Source organism: Ranitomeya variabilis, chromosome 6 (assembly GCF_051348905.1).
Source record: "Ranitomeya variabilis isolate aRanVar5 chromosome 6, aRanVar5.hap1, whole genome shotgun sequence".
Lineage (NCBI taxonomy): Eukaryota > Metazoa > Chordata > Amphibia > Anura > Dendrobatidae > Ranitomeya > Ranitomeya variabilis.
The window spans coordinates 471,575,212-471,594,794 of record NC_135237.1 but is presented as its reverse complement, the minus strand read 5'-3'; the positions used below and the strand labels follow the sequence as shown (position 1 = coordinate 471,594,794).

Genomic DNA, 19,583 nt, shown 5'->3' with positions numbered 1-19,583 from the left:
CGCGTGTCCAGCCTCCCGTGACGTCACGGCTTGTGATTGGTTGCGTCGCCCATGTGACTGCGACGCAACCAATCACAAAGCCGGGACGTAATTTTAAAATCCTTAAGGACCTGAAATTACGTCACGGCTTGCTGTGATTGGTTGCGTCGCCCATGTGACTGCGACGCAACCAATCACAAAGCCGGGACTTCACGTAAGGAAAGAAAAGCGCGAATTTTAAGCAAACAACGCTGCCGGTTCCCTCGGAGAGGTGAGTATAGCAATATTTTTTATTTTAATTCTTTCTTTTACACATTAATATGGTTCCCAGGGCCTGAAGGAGAGTTTCCTCTCCTTCAGACCCTGGGAACCATCAGGAATACCGTCCGATACTTGAGTCCCATTGACTTGTATTGGTATCGGGTATCGGTATCGGATTGGATCCGATACTTTGCCGGTATCGGCCGATACTTTCCGATACCGATACTTTCAAGTATCGGACGGTATCGCTCAACACTAGTCCAGACATTATAGAGCTCACTGCTTAAATTTCCGGTAGTCAGCAGCAGGGGGCGCTGCTTGTTTACAAACACTATTTCTAAGGCAAAACAAAGAAAACAAGTGGCTGCTGCTCCCAGACAGAGGGGAACAGGAAATCCTAGGTCAGGGTGGGAGCCTTACTGTTCTGCTGCATCTGGAGGACCCTCTGCCGGTGCACGCTGGGAGGTAGGGCCGAGCTGTTATCACCGGCGATCTGCATCAGGTCATTGATGATCGCCTGTTTATCCACAGAGTTCCCATCAGCCCGAGAGTCCGTGTAAAGCTGGCTTTTCTGTAAATCGTCCAGGATTTCATCCAGGTTATCCAAATCAGAGCTGGTCGGTAAAAGCTTTGGATACGATAAGAAAAAAAGCAACAATTTGTTTAACATCACAGCAAGGGTTAATGCATCATGCAAGTTGAGTCCTTTGATCAGACATCCAATAGTGCAGAATTCTGGTAATCCAGAATACGGGATTTCATCAAACCACTGAGCAGAGAGATGACAGAGTCTGTGGTGTCTCCCGGGTGGCTACCTACATTTACAGCATTTTCTATGATTATGTGACAATTCAGAATCTGACAATCTGGTTCTTGACTCTACTAAAAAAAAATGCAGTTTTTTTTTTAAATTCAATTATGCCAAATAAAATTGAATAGAAGGCTAATCAACAAATCATAAGTGCCCCAAAATGATGGCATAGAAAACAGAACCAGTAGTGCAGGAAGAGCAGGCTGAATAGTAAGATGTCCACAATTCAATGTCTATGAAGGTCATGAAAATTAGTGTACTCGCACTTACAGAACCTGTCGGCACAATTTTGCAACGTATATTAACAAGTCTGTAATGGCGCTGTACTACTGATAGAATCAATACCTTTGGTGAATAAATCTGCTATTTTGTTCTGCTAATGAGATTTAGGTGCACAGGGGCCGGACTGTGCACGGGTCTTCCGCCCCATCTCCTCTGCCTGACTCCTGGTTGACATCTGGCACCATCACTGCTGTGGACGGCCTTCCTGGCTGGTCTATAATAAAGTGGCACAGAGTTCGGCACATGTACACCTTGGGATCTCGATTTGGTGATGTTTTAGAAAAGAGCGCACATGTGACACCCCCAACACCATTTTATTGGAGACCAGCCGGGAAACCGACCTGTGCATGTACAGTCTTCAGCAATGACAGACAAAAGTAGAAAAACCAGCTCACCTGTTAGGTATGTGTTATGGGGAAGCACGGATATCGTGTAGTCATCACGTGGAACAAATGTAGCAAGAAAAGGAAAAATCCAGCTTCCAAAAAATTCCAAATTTATTGTGAATAAAACAGAGTCCAGTTGGATGAATTCACATGATAACGAGAAGCTCTGAGAAAGAACAAGCTATTGCTCGAAGCGCGTTATCTGGTACTCATTGTCATGTGAATTCATCCGACTGTTTTATTCACAATAAATTTGGAATTTTTTGGAAGCTGGATTTTTCCTTTTCTTGCTACAATCAGCAATGACAGCACTGGCAGAAAATTTCAAAAGGGAGGTAGGTCATCAGGAAAAATAAAATAAAAAAAATGGTGACCTGTCATTCAAACACGGGAGGCAGACGGAGGGCTCGGGGCAGAAGGAGAATCCCTAGTGCACAGTCCAGCACCAGTGCACTAAAAATATCATTAGAAGAGAACGTCCCCAAATCAGCGCCATTACAGCCGGGTCTTTACATAACACAATCGCACAGACAGGTTCTCTGTAGAAGCAGACAAGAACTTCTACATCCAGGATAAAGTTCCTACCGATGTGGATGAGCGGGGACATGGCCGCTGTGGGGCAGAGATCAGCATTGTCTGCTCATTATGCCACACACTACAGTGCCAGGGCCGTCACTGACACTGTACATGGACTGGGCACAGTGACATCTTTTGTGTGCTACTACCAGCCCAGACCAAAGCTCATTCTCCTGGCTGTGATGTTTCCCCCATCAATCTGCAGACTAAGAAATGTCAAAAATGTCTCCCAGCTGTAACGTGCCAAGGAAATGGCAGCGAACACAGGCACGGACGTCATACACAGCTCCTCGTGAGAACACGCTCAGCATCTGTAGGACGGCAGAGCCGGGATGTGCGGCATCTGGGTCATCTAGGGACAGGTAACCAACCACCGGGTACAATGAATGAGCCGAGACATTCATAATGGAGAGGAATGTGAGCGCGCAGGCACCCGGCTGAAACGTAGCAGCACAGGAAGTGTTAACAGTGGCAATCTGCCTCCGTGTCAGCTTTTCTTGGCTCTGCCCTTGTACAAACACTGAACCTGCTACCCAGCAAGAAGCCTTTCTAAAGCATAAGCAGCTGTAATCTGGGCCGCCCCGTCCAAGTAATGGCTCTCAATTAAACAACAGACGCGCAAGTCCCAGAATACTTCACGAAAAGCCGAGAAACAGCCAAGCGGTCCAGATGGCATTGCTACCCCCGGATCACCCAAATAGTATTTTTGTCACATAAGGAGAGAGAATCATTACAGCTTAATCACACAAAACATCTTAAAATAACCACCATGCTCATAGCTAAAGGGGAGAAAATAAGAATGGATGATGCAAAGAACGGGGGCAAGGATCCCGGTGGAGAGAGACCATCCAGGATAATGCCAAATGCAAACCCGCCAAAAATTACTATTAGCTGCAAAAGGAAATTCTAGGATTGTCAATCTAGAATTGTGCAGCAAAAAAAAAAAAAAAAAATCCACAATTCTGTGTTGATAACAAAATCAGAGAGAGAAACAGAAATACAAACAAAAATATCAGAAGTGGGGGAAATTAAACCACACAGAAAGAAAGAGAGGTTTTCAAGGCTCGAGACCACAGGTTACTGAGGTGGCCCTGGACATCGATATCCAGCTCTACAATATCTGCATGGCAATCCCCGGACATGGAGCACATCAGCAGCACCTTTTCTGCCTGCTATGGTATGGGGCACACGTTGGGCTGTTTTCACTGATCACTAAGAAATGAGCACATGTGAGATATGTGAGCAAGGCCTGGAGGAATCGCCACTGCTCCATCACAAGAACGTTGGCAGATTGCTGGCGCCCGGGCCTGCACTGCTTAGGTTTTACTTCTATTTTCTAGGTGAAGTGCTGCCTAACTGTGGCAGGAAATTGTCACATCTGCAGGCGCAGGCTGGGCTGCATACATGCAGAGGCTTAGATTTGTCTGCACACTTATGTACCATAGTTGTCACACTACTTAGCTGGAATTTATTGGTATCTAGCATCTGAAGCCTCCATTTTCCCAGTTACCGGCAACTACCAAGACGTGCTCACTCCATAATTAGAGGGGAAGCAGAAGAGTCATTTAGCCTCATTAGAGAAATGTCAGCCATCCAGAAAGAAAAACACAGACACGCCGCTTCCTTCTTTTCTTTTGCATAAAAAGCCGAACAATTTGTATGCAGGTGACATGTACAAATTCTGGAGAAAGTCCTAAGTAATAAGTAAGTATTCAATGCCCCAAAATGGCACAAAATACATAAAGAAATGTGGCGCCAAGGTGGAGAAGTCCTCAGTTCTCTCTCATGTTGTAGAACTACATGTACCAGCTCTGCAGGACTGAAGGACTACATAAGGAGACTGGGCATAGAAAGCCTGATCTAACACGTCAACAGGAATAAGCTCAGCATGGAGATACGGTAGGGGCTCGTGCACCTCTATAACGGCCCCATTACAGCCATACACTGACATGATGTGACTGTGCCATACACTGACATGATGTGACGCTGCCATACACCGACATGATGTGACTGTGCCATACACCGACATGATGTAACGCTGCCATACACCGACATGATGTAACGCTGCCATACACAGACATGATGCAACGCTGCCATACACCGACATGATGCAACGCTGCCATACACCGACATGATGTAACGCTGCCATACACCGACATGATGTAACGCTGCCATACACCGACATGATGTAACGCTGCCATACACAGACATGATGTGACGGTGCCATACACCGACATGATGTAACGCTGCCATACACCGACATGATGTAACGCTGCCATACACAGACATGATGCAACGCTGCCATACACCGACATGATGTAACGCTGCCATACACCGACATGATGTAACGCTGCCATACACAGACATGATGCAACGCTGCCATACACCGACATGATGTAACGCTGCCATACACCGACATGATGTAACGCTGCCATACACAGACATGATGTGACGGTGCCATACACCGACATGATGTAACGCTGCCATACACAGACATGATGTAACGCTGCCATACGCAGACATGATGCAACGCTGCCATACGCAGACATGATGTAACGCTGCCATAAGCAGACATGATGCAACGCTGCCATACACAGACATGATGTAAACGCTGCCATAAGCAGACATGATGTAACGGTGCCATACACAGACATGATGTAACGGTGCCATACACAGACATGATGTGACGGTGCCATACACAGACATGATGTAACGGTGCCATACACAGACATGATGTGACGGTGCCATACACAGACATGATGTAACGGTGCCATACACAGACATGTTGTGACGGTGCCATACACAGACATGATGTGACGGTGCCATACACTGACACGATGCCATACACAGATATGATGCAACGCTGCCATACACAGACATGATGCATCGCTGCCATACACAGACATGATGTAACGCTGCCATAAGCAGACATGATGTAACGGTGCCATACACAGACATGATGTGATGGTGCCATACACAGACATGATGTGACGGTGCCATACACTGACACGATGCCATACACAGATATGATGCAACGCTGCCATACGCAGACATGATGCAACGCTGCCATACACAGACATGATGTAACGCTGCCATAAGCAGACATGATGTAACGGTGCCATACACAGACATGATGTGACGGTGCCATACACAGACATGATGTAACGGTGCCATACACAGACATGATGTAACAGTGCCATACACAGACATGATGTAACGGTGCCATACACAGACATGTTGTGACGGTGCCATACACAGACATGATGTGACGGTGCCATACACTGACACGATGCCATACACAGATATGATGCAACGCTGCCATACACAGACATGATGCAACGCTGCCATACACAGACATGATGTAACGCTGCCATAAGCAGTCATGATGTAACGGTGCCATACACAGACATGATGTGACGGTGCCATACACAGACATGATGTGACGGTGCCATACACTGACACGATGCCATACACAGATATGATGCAACGCTGCCATACGCAGACATGATGCAACGATGCCATACACAGACATGATGTAACGCTGCCATAAGCAGACATGATGTAACGGTGCCATACACAGACATGATGTGACGGTGCCATACACAGACATGATGTAACGGTGCCATACACAGATATGATGCAACGCTGCCATACACAGACATGATGCAACGCTGCCATACACAGACATGATGTAACGCCGCCATACACCGACACGATGTAACGCCGCCATACACCGACACGATGTAACGCCGCCATACACCGACACGATGTAACACCGCCATACACCGACACGATGTAACGCTGCCATACACAGACATGATGCGACGCTGCCATACACCGACATGATGCGACCGTGCCATACACAGACATGATGTGACGGTGCCATACACCGACATGATGTAACGCTGCCATACACTGACACGATGCAACGCTGCCATACACAGACATGATGCAACGCTGCCATACAGACATGATGTAACGCTGCCATACACCGACACGATGTAACGCTGCCATACACCGACACGATGTAACGCTGCTATACACCGACACGATGTAACGCTGCCATACACCTACACGATGTAACGCCGCCATACACCGACACGATGTAACGCTGCCATACACAGACATGATGCGACGCTGCCATACACCGACATGATGCGACCGTGCCATACACAGACATGATGTGATGGTGCCATACACAGACATGATGTGACTGTGCCATACACCGACATGATGCAACGCTGCCATACACAGATATGATGTAACGCTGCCATACACTGACACGATGCGACGCTGCCATACACAGATATGATGCAACGCTGCCATAGACAGACATGATGTAACGCTGCCATACACCGACACGATGTAACGCTGCCATACACCGACACGATGTAACGCTGTCATACACTGACACGATGTAATGCCGCCATACACCGACACGATGTGACGCTGCCATACACAGACATGATGTGACGGTACCATACACAGACATGATGTGACGGTACCATACACAGACATGATGTGACGGTGCCATACACTGACATGATTTAACAGTGCCATACACTGACGAACAAGGTGTGGGCAATGGCAAAAGTAAATATGTTTTTTATGCTCTGTCCATCATCAGGACTATTCCCTGATTTATACACCATGTGTTTCTACAGTGGTCGACTATAGAAAAGCACTACACTTATCATACAGTACAAACAATACCAGCTTATACCACAGCGATGGATGCAGAAAGGGCGCTCTGTGGGCTTTGACAGGTGAATGGGAGCTCACTGATACACTCAGGGTATGTGCCAGGAGTGTGAACATAGCCTTAATAGTGTAGACATTTCCCATTGTATCCTAGGTCAGCTAACTTTCTGTAGATCATGTACAGAAATGTCGGGAGCTCGGATTAACCTTGAGGAAGGACGAGACTCTAATGGTGAGAGACCGGCCTGGATCTGATTGTGCTGCTGTTATGTCTCTGGCCGCGCTGTTGAGTCTTGTCGGACTGTGGCGGAGAATGACACATATCAGCCGGCAGTATACAGACAATCTGTATACCTTGTGTACCAAGGAAGCGACAGTCTACTAACGTCACTAATCAAACATCCTACAAAAAATGAGTTCTAATCCAGGACCTGGCATAGGTAAGAAATGCTGCCGGTGACTGGGAGAAATAACAGAGATTGGTTGTTACTGTCCGAGAGGCTAAAGACCAGGGCAGATCCTGAACCAGCAGGGAGAGATGGGAGCTCTGCAGAAGTGTGGATACAATGGGCTATAATTACACCGTTCTCACCTCTTCTATAGAGTCACTCTATATTTAGCCTGGAATATGACAGGTGAACATACACCCATGGAGTACCGCTTACATCACCTAGAGTTCCTGCCTAAATTGCAGACCTTCCCACGTTAACCCTCTGAGGACTTCTCATACAGCAGAACAAGCATCCTCTGACAATGCTCCATGCCACGGGCCTTGTCAATTGAGAAAAATATTCAGGGGCGTCAGGTTTATAGCCAGGCCACAAATACAATCTTCTCTCCACACACAGCCAAATTTTATGCTACTGAAGTAACTGGAGAAAGGAAGAGGTTCGTGATCTTGAGTACAAATATTGCTCCATAAAGCACAGGGTCACCCCTAATCTTTGGCCCCACTCCTGGGAGACCCCCAATGCCATTACTGCCTCACAGACGCTCGGTGTACGGCTGACAGTATGATAAAGCTCTTGTTCAGCACAAGACAGGCGACAGGTTTAGTTTTTATTCCTGAGAAGCCTGGTGTATTGTTTTCTTACTGATCAGACAAAGTACATTCACTACATCAGAAAATGCGCAGTATTAACGATCCAAAGCCCTATGGGGCAGCTGGGCCTATACCAGTTATGGTGGTCTCACCAAGAGTTTGATGACAACCCACAGAGCACAAGATACATACTAGGATCATGTGGATGGGTTGCAGGGCACTAAAGAGCCGGCGCTATGGATGAGGGCAGGAAAGGGCATGAGAAGTGATCTGGTACTGAGCCGACAACACACAGGGTGGGGTAACACCCGCTGCTCGGCCGAAAGAGAAACTGCCAGGATGAGTAATAACAAGGTGATAACATGCCATAACCAAGGCACAAACAAAATGCACATCGTACATGTCACCCACTGAAAACGGACATTTAACCCTTGGCTGCTCATGGCGCTGAATCCAGGTATATAACGGCAGTAAGGGGGTTCTGTCTGCACTACGGTAATGACGCATCGCACACCGGACGCTTTCCACTCTGCTTACTCCATGGTGAGGATTTCTTCTCTTTGATTCATGACTGCAAACAGTTCACCAAACTGTATATGGATGACTACAAAGTAATCAAAGTTCTATATGGAAGAAATGTGTGAGAAAAAGAAGAAGCAAACTGTGCTAGCCCTTCACCAGTGAGACTGACATCAGCAGCTCGTCCACCTGACCCCACCAGAGCGGAGAGTGGCTTAAGGCTGCCTGTATACAATGGTCCAGAACGGGCAGAGGGTCTCCTGACCCAATCTCAATAGTCTCAGACATATATGAGGCCAGTGGGTTGGGTCAGGACCCTCAGTCAGTCGTGAAGTTGCAGTCCCTACTCAGACCGCGACATACAGACATCTGAATGTGGCCGTGGCTACTGCGCAGCTAATGCAGAACCTGACACCAAGGACCACGTGCTGATGTGAATAATGCACAGTGGCGCACCAGTGAAGATGACGGGACAGCTCATGGCCCTACTCTTCGCGTACAGTGAGGTTTAGACTAATTAATAATTCACTGACATTTCATTTGTTCTTACCTGATCAGATGGAAATCCGGGCTCCTCTTTTTCAACCTTTATAGATGTTAACTTGGTGCAATTTGAAGAGTCCATCTTGTTATCCAAGCGCTCCAGTTTGGGCGTGATGTCCGCTAGATTATCCTTACTATCGTCCTTATCTAACAAGTAACGAAGTAGTGCATTTTCTTTCTTTTTGGGGCTCACTGGTTCCTGCTTTATGGTAACATCAGAGCCGGGGCCTGTGCTATTGGACTCCTGATTCAGTTCTTTGCCAGTGGCCTCTGCTGTAAGCTTGGCCAGGTCAACCGGTGAGCTGCTGTCCTGAAGAAGTCTGTGCAAAATTTTATGCTTCTCTTTCAGTGAGGTTCCATGTGCTGAGGCAGACAAACTGTTGGCTGCAAAATGTCCCAAGGAGTCTTTGCTGTTTGTATCTCCTAAAGAGTTAAGTGGTGAGGGCTCCATCTGATCAGATTTGGTGGTAAGTAACTGCAATAGTTTAGTCTGGCCTTGCCTGTCCATCAGTCTGTTCTGACCATCTAGCTTGTCACCAGCAGGAGCCATACTATCAGTACAATCCTTCTGGTCCGATGAGCGGCAGTTAGTCTCTGCTGGCCCGCTCCCACCCTCAGACTGCTCCCCATAAAGCCCAAATGAATCTTTAGCATCCAAACTCCCCATTTTTCTCAGCTGGGGTGGGTTCATGCTACCAGGCGAATTTTGTACATTCCCACTTTTTAGGTCAGGTGATGCCATGGGTGGGGCAAGAGGGACCCCATGGCCCTCACTAAGAGCCTGAAGTGCATTCAGAGAGCTATTGGCAAAACTATGGCTATTTCCTGTGCTACTACAAACGGGAGAATGCAAGCTCCCTGCAGGGGAGAACTGACTGGGTGCAATACGAGGACTTCCCGCCACTCCGGGGCTTACACGATGCCTTGGAGAAAGCATAGAGTTAGGTGGACCCTGGACCATGCCAGGACTGCCCTGTGAAGGGCTATTCATTTTGAGTGCATAGTTATTACCCTGAGGAGTGGTAGCTTGCATGCTGGAGACATGGTTCATCCCTCCCGAGCCAACATATCTGCCAGCTGACAAGCCCATTTGTTCCTTTGGGCCATTTATGGCATAATTCATATTGCTACTTATGGTCATGTCCTGACCAGGGTTCCCGCCGCACACTGCTTGATGAGCCGGGCTGCTGGAAACTACTGGGTCTATCGTCTTGCCCATGTTTTGTCCAGTCATGTCCTGACTGTTTAATCCACATAGATTCTGCTCTCTGGAAGACAAAGGAAACCGTGTTAGCATAACAGTGAAAATAAATGAAGAGCACAAGTCTCTCTGATAGTTTGTTACAATGTGTCAGCATAGCCAAGCATTACGTAGACTGGACACAATTACAGTGCAGGACCAGCTGTGAAGTGTCTGCAATCACTTGGAGCAAAACATTACCTTGATGGTAAAATATTAAAGTAATCACACACAAAAGCGTGATTCATAAAAATTCTGGCGTTAAAGAGTTGTAAAATGTTGGCACAACTTTTAGATTTTGCGACTTCTGGTGTTCCCACATCATTTTTCCCCGAGCGCTGACAAAGTGGGAGGGACGGGTGCGTGGCATCCCTAGCTTGTCAAATTCATGTCAAGCTGCGGTGTTCTTCATGCCACCAATCTTACTCCAGTCCTAGACTAGAACAAAACTTGCGGTGAGGTGCACACAGAGGCAAAACGCGCCGGATGCCCTGGATCAGGAGTGTCAGACTCCAGCATGCCACCTCACCAAGGCTGGTGTGAAAGATGCCGGTCTGGAGGAATCAGGGCAAAAGTATCGTATATTGGAAAGTTGTAAAACGTGTCTATTTATATGGTAATTAAGCTTAGTGTACACAAAACTGGAGACTCAAATATTATATGTGCTGCATTTAGTGTGCATGTATGCCAAGGAGAAATCAGAAAATAACATAAAGGTGTTTTAACATCCATTTGGCCACAGAAAAACAAGTCACAGTGTAGAACAATAAGCCCACTAAAAAGTGTAATGGTCACGATGACAATGTGAGGCCGCCGGCTAACTATAGATTCTCAGCTACAACTTTGCACCTGTTTTGCAACTGCTGTAACTTAAGACCTCTGCGTAGTAATTCTTCACAGCCTCTCGAGCCCTAACAGCTTACATACATACATACACAGGGTGCTGTGGGCTGTACAACCCTACCCCATCTGTAACTCATGGCACACACAGTATCAGTAATAAGGGGCCGTTAGTATTCCTGCCACGCTGGTCATATGCCACAGCAATACGAGTGGTTGCCGGCTTCTGAGATCCCCATGACATGGGTCCTTACCTTTGAAGCATGTGTATGGATATTACAAGCTGAGGTTCATTTGTATTCTGAGAGCGGATGAGCTTGCTCCTCGTTTGGGCAGCAACAACTGTGCCATCAGACAATGAAAATCGGTATATAGGACTTAATGAAAGTCCTACCCTGAGAACTGCAGGAAGAAGAGATGAGGGCGATATTAACAGTCATTAAACCAAGCTAATGAGATGGATTAATTGGCATATTGCATATACATTTTCTCACGCTATTCAGTAATACAAAGGTAAAGCCAACGTGCTCTGGAAGGACTTAATTTGCACCATCAATGCTATAATTTGCTAAACAGTTATTAAAATTACAATAAGTGTAAAAATATTAAAACAAAACAGCAGAGACATGAAAAATAGATAAATCGCTGTGATAGTGGTTAATAAGTCAGAATGTACATCTAAAAGGGGGTTAACCACGTAATAAAAATGGGAGCTTCCTCTGCATTATCAGTGCTGGGTGTAAAGAATGCTGGGCTGGCTGAATGGTTCATTTTAATAGCCAAGCCAGCCCCCTTCTCTGTTACAGCATACAAAGACGAGGGTTGGATTAGCTACTGAAACGAGACGGCCAGCCCCCTGCACACACCGCTATAAAAATGTGACTACATAGGAAATACTCCCGTGTCGATCTGCCGGCACCCCCAGGACAGTTGTGGTTATCTGAAGATTGGGTCATGTTTGTAAATATAAGATTTCTAACACAGCAACACTTTTTTTTTTATGCGGATAACCCCTTCTAGGCCACCTGCATTTGTGTTTGTTGCTGGTGAAATTGAGAAGAGGGGATGAATACTCTAAGTATTTAACATGGGACAACAGCTAAAAATGTATCTCCATTTTCAGAAAACAATTGACTTGTCATAGTGATATATATCAGTTTTGGACGGTGAGCGTCTGGGTGCCAAGACACCCATCAATCATATCAGAAGCACTCATCTTTGCCAGTTTTCAGCTCTCCCTGGCTTCTGCACAGAGACGTAAGTGGAGCAGTACAGACTCCTGAATCTGAACACTTCTTACCATCTTTCCAAGAGCCAGCAGAGCAGAGCCCAACACAGTTAAAGGGGCTCAGTGCTCAGCGGACCACTTGTCACATCATTTCAGCAATCAGTCGGCATTCTCAGTATGCAGGCCCCACTCATGAAGATGCCAGACATGCCAACTTACCATAACAAAAGTTTTAGTAAACTGGAGGCACACTAAGGAAACAAGACTGAAATGTCCCATCATTTTCTAAGCTTTCATAATCACAGTGTTACCTTCTTGGTGATGTCTTTTGCTGAGAGATAATTCGCCATCATGTGAATGAAATTTCTGAATACACCGTCGCACTAAATCCTCCCAGCCTGGCCTCATCAGCGCCCTCATGGTGCTCGTGTCCAGAGAGGTGATTTTACCTGAAAGGACAGCATAAACATATGGCGTCGGTTAACACATTAAAACCTGAGGGAATATACTTTTGGGACTGCTATCAACTAGTTCAAGTATACATGAATGTATAGAATTGACTTGAAATGTACCATATGAGTGAATAGATCATATATCTCGCCCTTCGGTGTCTCAAGGATACCGAACTATAGTATGTATGAAATAACATGTTTTATAAACTCTTTAGAATGTGAAAATTCATTACATATGTATATATAACACACACAATATGACTGATAGCAATCTGGATCCACAATACATAACCTTATTGCAGTCCACATTGCTCCTTAACACTCCCCATGGAGGAAATACTTCTAGGGATATGTAATGTATGTAGTTTGCTGTATTACGTCGGGAGTGAGTGAGTGGGGACATAGGATATCATGGGCTGCGTGTTCGGGATCCATACAACGTACCCAGAATAGGTTGTGTGGATCAGCAATAATGCCGCTTTGTGTAAACCATGAACTCAACTACTCAAAGTGCTTGAACTTCTGCAGACTATCCAACAGGATCCGGTCCATTACTGATCATCTGTGGCACCTCTGCAGATAATTTCCTAAAACTCAGCACCATGCTTACTCTTCTGGGTGATAGACAGGCGATGACAGCATGGGGGACGATTACCTTGCAAGTCCTGACGAGTTGAGAATGTTTCGGATGAGGGAGGAGGAGGTCTTTCTTTCATTGGAACTCTTCTGGCCACACATATCAAGCAAGACTGTAAATCTTCAAAGGAGGGAAACAATTATTTCATACAAGAATGAAGCGTTCACACCGAACAATCAAATAAAAGGGATGATGGCTTTGTTTACAGGTGATCTACCCACTACAATGAGAAGGCGAACAATCCTAGTGAAGGTGAAGTCATAAGGACAGGTTTATGCACAGTACACCGAGAGGAGAACCTGCCAGCCCCTTATCTGGTTCTGCAATAATTGTACCTTCTCCTTCTTCCTTAATGGACTTTGGTTGGGATACGGCAAAGCACTGCATAGTTTCATATTTCTGGTGCGTTTCCCGGCTGTCATGAGTTTCCTCTTCACACTCTGCTGTTGGCTTCACCAGCATGCGGCAATTAAACGTATGGCTATTTCGTCTAGGTCCCCCATTTACTGTGGAGAAAACATATATAAAAAAAGACTATATAAGCCAGGTTCTAACAAGCAGTAAGTGAGAATTAGAACAAGATGGTGGATTTTACCTAAAGACTTTGGCAGCAGGTTTTTGATGAACTCTGTGTGATCTCCGACATGTAATATGTTATATACACTTGTATTCATGAGCTCTTCCTGGTTGTACCGGAGATACTGAGTCACATTCTCAGAGACAAACACTACATTCCCTTCACGGTTCACCACGAAAAAGAACCCATCCAAGGCCTACAGAAAGAAAGTAATGTTACTTGTATCAGCATGCAGCATTTATAGGCCTGGCTGTAATCAGTGTATATATAGAAGGGGCTGACACTTGCATCCCCCTGGACAAAGTGTGGTACATAGAAGTGAAGGTGCAGTAGACATTGATGTTCTCCCAGTACATTCAGCAGCTACTGCCATATACAATGCTCAGAGCGTGCACCACAATCACAACTGCTAATCGCTGGACCCTCACTGATCAGGACAGGCCCCTGATTGCATGGCGCGGCGGTCGAGCATGCATTGCCACTGCATTCAAAGTCAGCGACACATGAAGCACAATACACATTAAATAGACGCTCTACTGATCGCTGGGTGCTCAATGGTGGCAAGCCTAAGGATTCTGAGGATAGGTGAGAAGATGTACACCCCCATACAGCAGTTTACTTATACCCCCATACAGCAACTTGTACCCCCGCACGGCAGTTTACTTGTACCCCCACACGGCAGTTTACTTGTACCCCCACACGGCAGTTTACTTGTACCCCCATACGGCAGTTTACTTGTACCCCCATACGGCAGTTTACTTGTACCCCCATACGGCAGTTTACTTGTACCCCCGTACGGCAGTTTACTTGTACCCCCGTACGGCAGTTTACTTGTACCCCCGTACGGCAGTTTACTTGTACCCCCATACGGCAGTTTACTTGTACCCCCATACGGCAGTTTACTTGTACCCCCGTACGGCAGTTTACTTGTACCCCCATACGGCAGTTTACTTGTACCCCCATACGGCAGTTTACTTGTACCCCCATACGGCAGTTTACTTGTACCCCCATACAGCAGTTTACTTATACCCCATACGGCAGTTTACTTATACCCACATACAGCAACTTGTACCCCCGTACGGTAGTTTACTTGTACCCCCGTACGGCAGTTTGCTTATACCCCCATACGGCAGTTTACTTATATGCAGGTTTAGCTTCCGTTCATGGTAGTGTACCTTCTCGCAGTGTCTGAAATGTACTTTGGGATCATTGCCTGCTGTATACCTCCAATAATAGTCTCGGACTTTCTCCATTCTGTAGGCATACATCACCCATACGCTGCCAGGTAAAACTACACATACTCATCTAACGAAGACTAAAAGGACACTCCTGGACAGTATGGACATGTTTCATGTATGCACTGAACATACAAAATGATCACCCCTTTGGGCCATGATACACAGACATCTGAATCCGGCCTGAGTACACCGTGCAATGCACAGATCTATAGTCGTCAGTCTCAAACATATAGGAGCCTGTTGAGATCAGGTCAGGAGACCCGTGGTCAGTCTGAGATTTGTGGTCTGTACTCTGATCCCGATACATGGATATCAGAATTTGGCCCTACCGAGGCTCACCTGTCGCTATGTGCAGCTTTTCAGTCGCAGTGCACATATTTTTACCAATTAAAGGGACATTGGCTTTAAGTTAAGCAGCCATCTTTCTTTAGCTCCCAACTTTAGAAAACGAGCAATTAGTCATGAAAACAACTGCAGGCCAAACATAATACATGCATTACTTGCCAGGATGCACAAGTGGGTTTAGTTTCATGATTCATCTGTTTACTGATGTACACTGGCTTCATACACCGAGAGAAGGCATGAGACAGAGCGCACACCTACATAGGGTGAGTAACGCCGGGGGCCAGAGCGCCCGAGGGAGGCAAACATACAGCCGCACAAGCAGCAGGGTAATGCTGGGATTGTGAGGGGCCGACAGTCACGTAGAGAGCGTTAAACGTCATTTTCTAGTGTCATCCAACAGGGCAGACTTGATTTTGTGTCTTTTAGTCATACCCACGTTTACAGCAGCTTTGTGCCAACTAACATGCCCACAAGCACAGCTCTACAGCGCTTAGTCATCTTTCCTGGGACCAAGTCTTCCTTTATAATCAAGATGTGAGCAGGAGGCGTTCTTCCTTAGCTCTTCTCCACAGCAGACATATCCCGACATGTGATATTACTGAGTAACTAAGCAGAAGCCAGCGTGCCCTGCACAAGGCCGCCGAGGAGCGGGCATCTCGGCACCGTCACGTGATGTTTACTCCTCTGGAGGAAACTGCAATTCCTGCTCGGTTGCTTAGTGACGGCCATATACTTATGACATGCAAATACAGACATTTCAAGAAACAATAAGAAACAGATGCTTCCTTACTGAGAGTGCTCCTGACGTGCAGAAGAGGCGCATACAACGGCAGCAGCACAATACCGCAGACATGCTCACATGTAACGCTATGCCAGGCGCCTACAGAACCAGGAGAACATCTGTCTGCACAACCAGCCCATTCACCGCACAAGAAAAAACAATCAGGCGAGGGGGCACGGACATGAGAAATTCTAACGGGGATCTAGCAGGAAGGTGACCTGGTTATTACACAGAATCTCACAATAGAGCGGTGGACATAATGCAGGAAGCAGAAACTGCAGTCAGCTGCTACTGCGGGGCCGACAGCGGGCAGGAGGAAGAGCCATCACTGGGAAACTGCGGCTACCAGCACACGGCAAGCACCAGCACCAGCCACCAGCACCAGCCACCGAGCGTCTGCTACAGCCCTCACATAGCACCTAGGCCCAGCGGAGGGGTTCACACGAGGAGGTCACAATGAATATCTGACATAGGAGAGGCAATCATTGCCCACATGCTGAGACTATGTACACTCACCGGCCACTTTATTAGGTACACCATGCTAGTAACGGGTTGGACCCCCTTTTGCCTTCAGAACTGCCTCAATTCTTCATGGCATAGATTCAACAAGGTGCTGGAAGCATTCCTCAGAGATTTTGGTCCATATTGACATGATGGCATCACACAGTTGCCGCAGATTTGTCGGCTGCACATCCCAAAGATGCTCCATACAAGGCAGGATGGATCCATGCTTTCATGTTGTTTACGCCAAATTCTGACCCTACCATCCGAATGTCGCAGCAGAAATCGAGACTCATCAGACCAAGCAACATTTTTCCAATCTTCTACTGTCCAATTTCGATGAGCTTGTACAAATTGTAGCCTCAGTTTCCTGTTCTTAGCTGAAAGGAGTGGTACCCGGTGTGGTCTTCTGCTGCTGTAGCCCATCTGCCTCAAAGTTCAACGCACTGTGCGTTCAGAGATGCTCTTAGGCCTACCTTGGTTGTAACGGGTGGCGATTTGAGTCACTGTTGCCTTTCTATCAGCTCGAACCAGTCTGCCCATTCTCCTCTGACCTCTGGCATCAACAAGGCATTTCCGCCCACAGAACTGCCGCTCACTGGATTTTTTTTCTTTTTCGGACCATTCTCTGTAAACCCTAGAGATGGTTGTGCGTGAAAATCCCAGTAGATCAGCAGTTTCTGAAATACTCAGACCAGCCCTTCTGGCACCAACAACCATGCCACGTTCAAAGGCACTCAAATCACCTTTCTTCCCCATACTGATGCTCGGTTTGAACTGCAGGAGATTGTCTTGACCATGTCTACATGCCTAAATGCACTGAGTTGCCGCCATGTGATTGGCTGATTAGAAATTAAGTGTTAACAAGAAGTTGGACAGGTGTACCTAATAAAGTGGCCGGTGAGTGTATATACATAATAATAAATTATATATATATTTTTACACACACACTTATAAATATATACACATACACAAATATATACACATACACACACCCGCGCACTTCCTTAACAGACTTACCTATTCACACGTAAACATAAGCTATAATATATTTGACATGTAAAAATAATTTTTAATAATTGAGCCACTGAACAGTAATTGAGCCAGGCGAGGCTGCGGGTGTGACGTGTACCTCGAGCATCATCGGTCCGAGCGCATCCTTGTCTATGACACTTTGGCCTGTTGAGGATACATCCGCTTTCTGAACTTCATCCTCATTTGAAGCTGCTGCTTTTTCTGCATGAAAGAGAATGTTTAGGATCTCATAACTAAAATACACTGAATAGTTAACAGTGCACATAAATACAAATAACAATAGCGGTTTCCTTAGGCTGATCATACACAGTAGGGGGCAGACAGATGGCGTTATTTCTTGTGCGAGGATCGCATTGGACTCCTTGGACTGACTGGAGCACGACAGCTGCATAGAAATACATCACGCAGTCATGCTCAGGAGAGGTGCCGGCCCGTCTGTGCAGTGCAATGAGATCCCCACACAAGAATACGGCCGTCTATCTGCTCCTTAGATGGCTTATGTCGATGCTTCCGACTTTGCCAGTCTTTCGGCCTGGGGCTCCTGCGTTCTCTATGAGAAAGCTGCTGACCTACACGTCAGTCGGGTGCTGATCTCAGGGGAAATTATGCTATCAGCAGTCTAAAACTGGACACAAAGAAGCAACATCTCCCCTGACCATCAGTCGGCCAGTGCCCCACACACATTAGACCACATTAGGCAGAAGCCGCAGGACATTCTAGTGTGGTCTTAAAGAGATGATCTACTTTTAGACAAATTATGACATTTCAGTTCATCAAAAAAAACAAAAATGATGACAAAACTTACGATAACACTTAGGCTATGTGCACACTTTGTGTGTGACCTCTGCGGGTTCTCCCGCAGCGGATTTGATAAATCTGCAGGGCAAACCCGCTGCGGTTATCCCTGCAGATTTATCGCGGTTTGTTCCGCGGTTTCCGCTGCGGGTTTCCGCCTATACTATTGATGCTGCATATGCAGCATCAATAGTAATGTTAAAAATAATAAAAATTGGCTATACTCACCCTCTGACGTCGCGATCTCCTCGGCGCTGCACTCGGCGGTCTGGTTCCAAAGATGCTGTGCCGAGAAGGACCTTCGTGACGTCACGGTCATGTGACCGCGGCGTCATCACGGTCATGTGACCGTGACGTCACCGCAGGTCCTGTTCGCACAGCAACTGAGACCGAGGACGGCCGCGGGCAGCGCTGAGAGGTGAGTATAGTATCATTTTTTATTTTAATTCTTTTTTTTTTACACTATTTATGCTTCCCAGGGCCTGGAGGAGAGTCTCCTCTCCTCCACCCCGGGTAGCAACCGCGCATTATCCGCTTACTTCCCGCAACGTGGGCACAGCCCCATGCGGGAAGTAAGCGGATCAATGCATTCCTATGGGTGCAGAATCAAAGCGATTCTGCACAAAGAAGTGACATGCTGCGGGTTGTAAACCGCTGCGTTTCTGCGCGGTTTTTCCCGCAGCATGTGCACTGCGGTTTGCATAGGGTTTACATGTTAATGTAAACGCTATGGAAACTGCTGCGGACCCGCAGCATCAAAATCGCGAAGTGTGAACATGGCCTTAGGCTGCATTGTAGCAAAAACTATTTTTTT

At 46.6% G+C, this 19,583-nt stretch overlaps 1 protein-coding gene across 5 annotated transcripts in view; it reads right to left on the bottom strand.

Annotated features, from left to right (window-relative positions):
- Positions 1–19,583, bottom strand: part of NCOA2 (nuclear receptor coactivator 2) — a 181,738-nt gene that overhangs the window by 18,728 nt on the left and 143,427 nt on the right. For all 5 annotated transcript variants that reach the window (XM_077270626.1, XM_077270630.1, XM_077270627.1 and 2 more), the window contains 8 exons: positions 18,072–18,175; positions 14,093–14,270; positions 13,833–14,003; positions 13,516–13,617; positions 12,720–12,857; positions 11,435–11,582; positions 9,108–10,368; positions 661–868 (listed from right to left, as the gene is read on the bottom strand). In XM_077270626.1, coding sequence (XP_077126741.1) covers positions 661–868; positions 9,108–10,368; positions 11,435–11,582; positions 12,720–12,857; positions 13,516–13,617; positions 13,833–14,003; positions 14,093–14,270; positions 18,072–18,175 — 2,310 coding nt within the window. The remainder of the gene's footprint in view (positions 1–660; positions 869–9,107; positions 10,369–11,434; positions 11,583–12,719; positions 12,858–13,515; positions 13,618–13,832; positions 14,004–14,092; positions 14,271–18,071; positions 18,176–19,583) is intronic.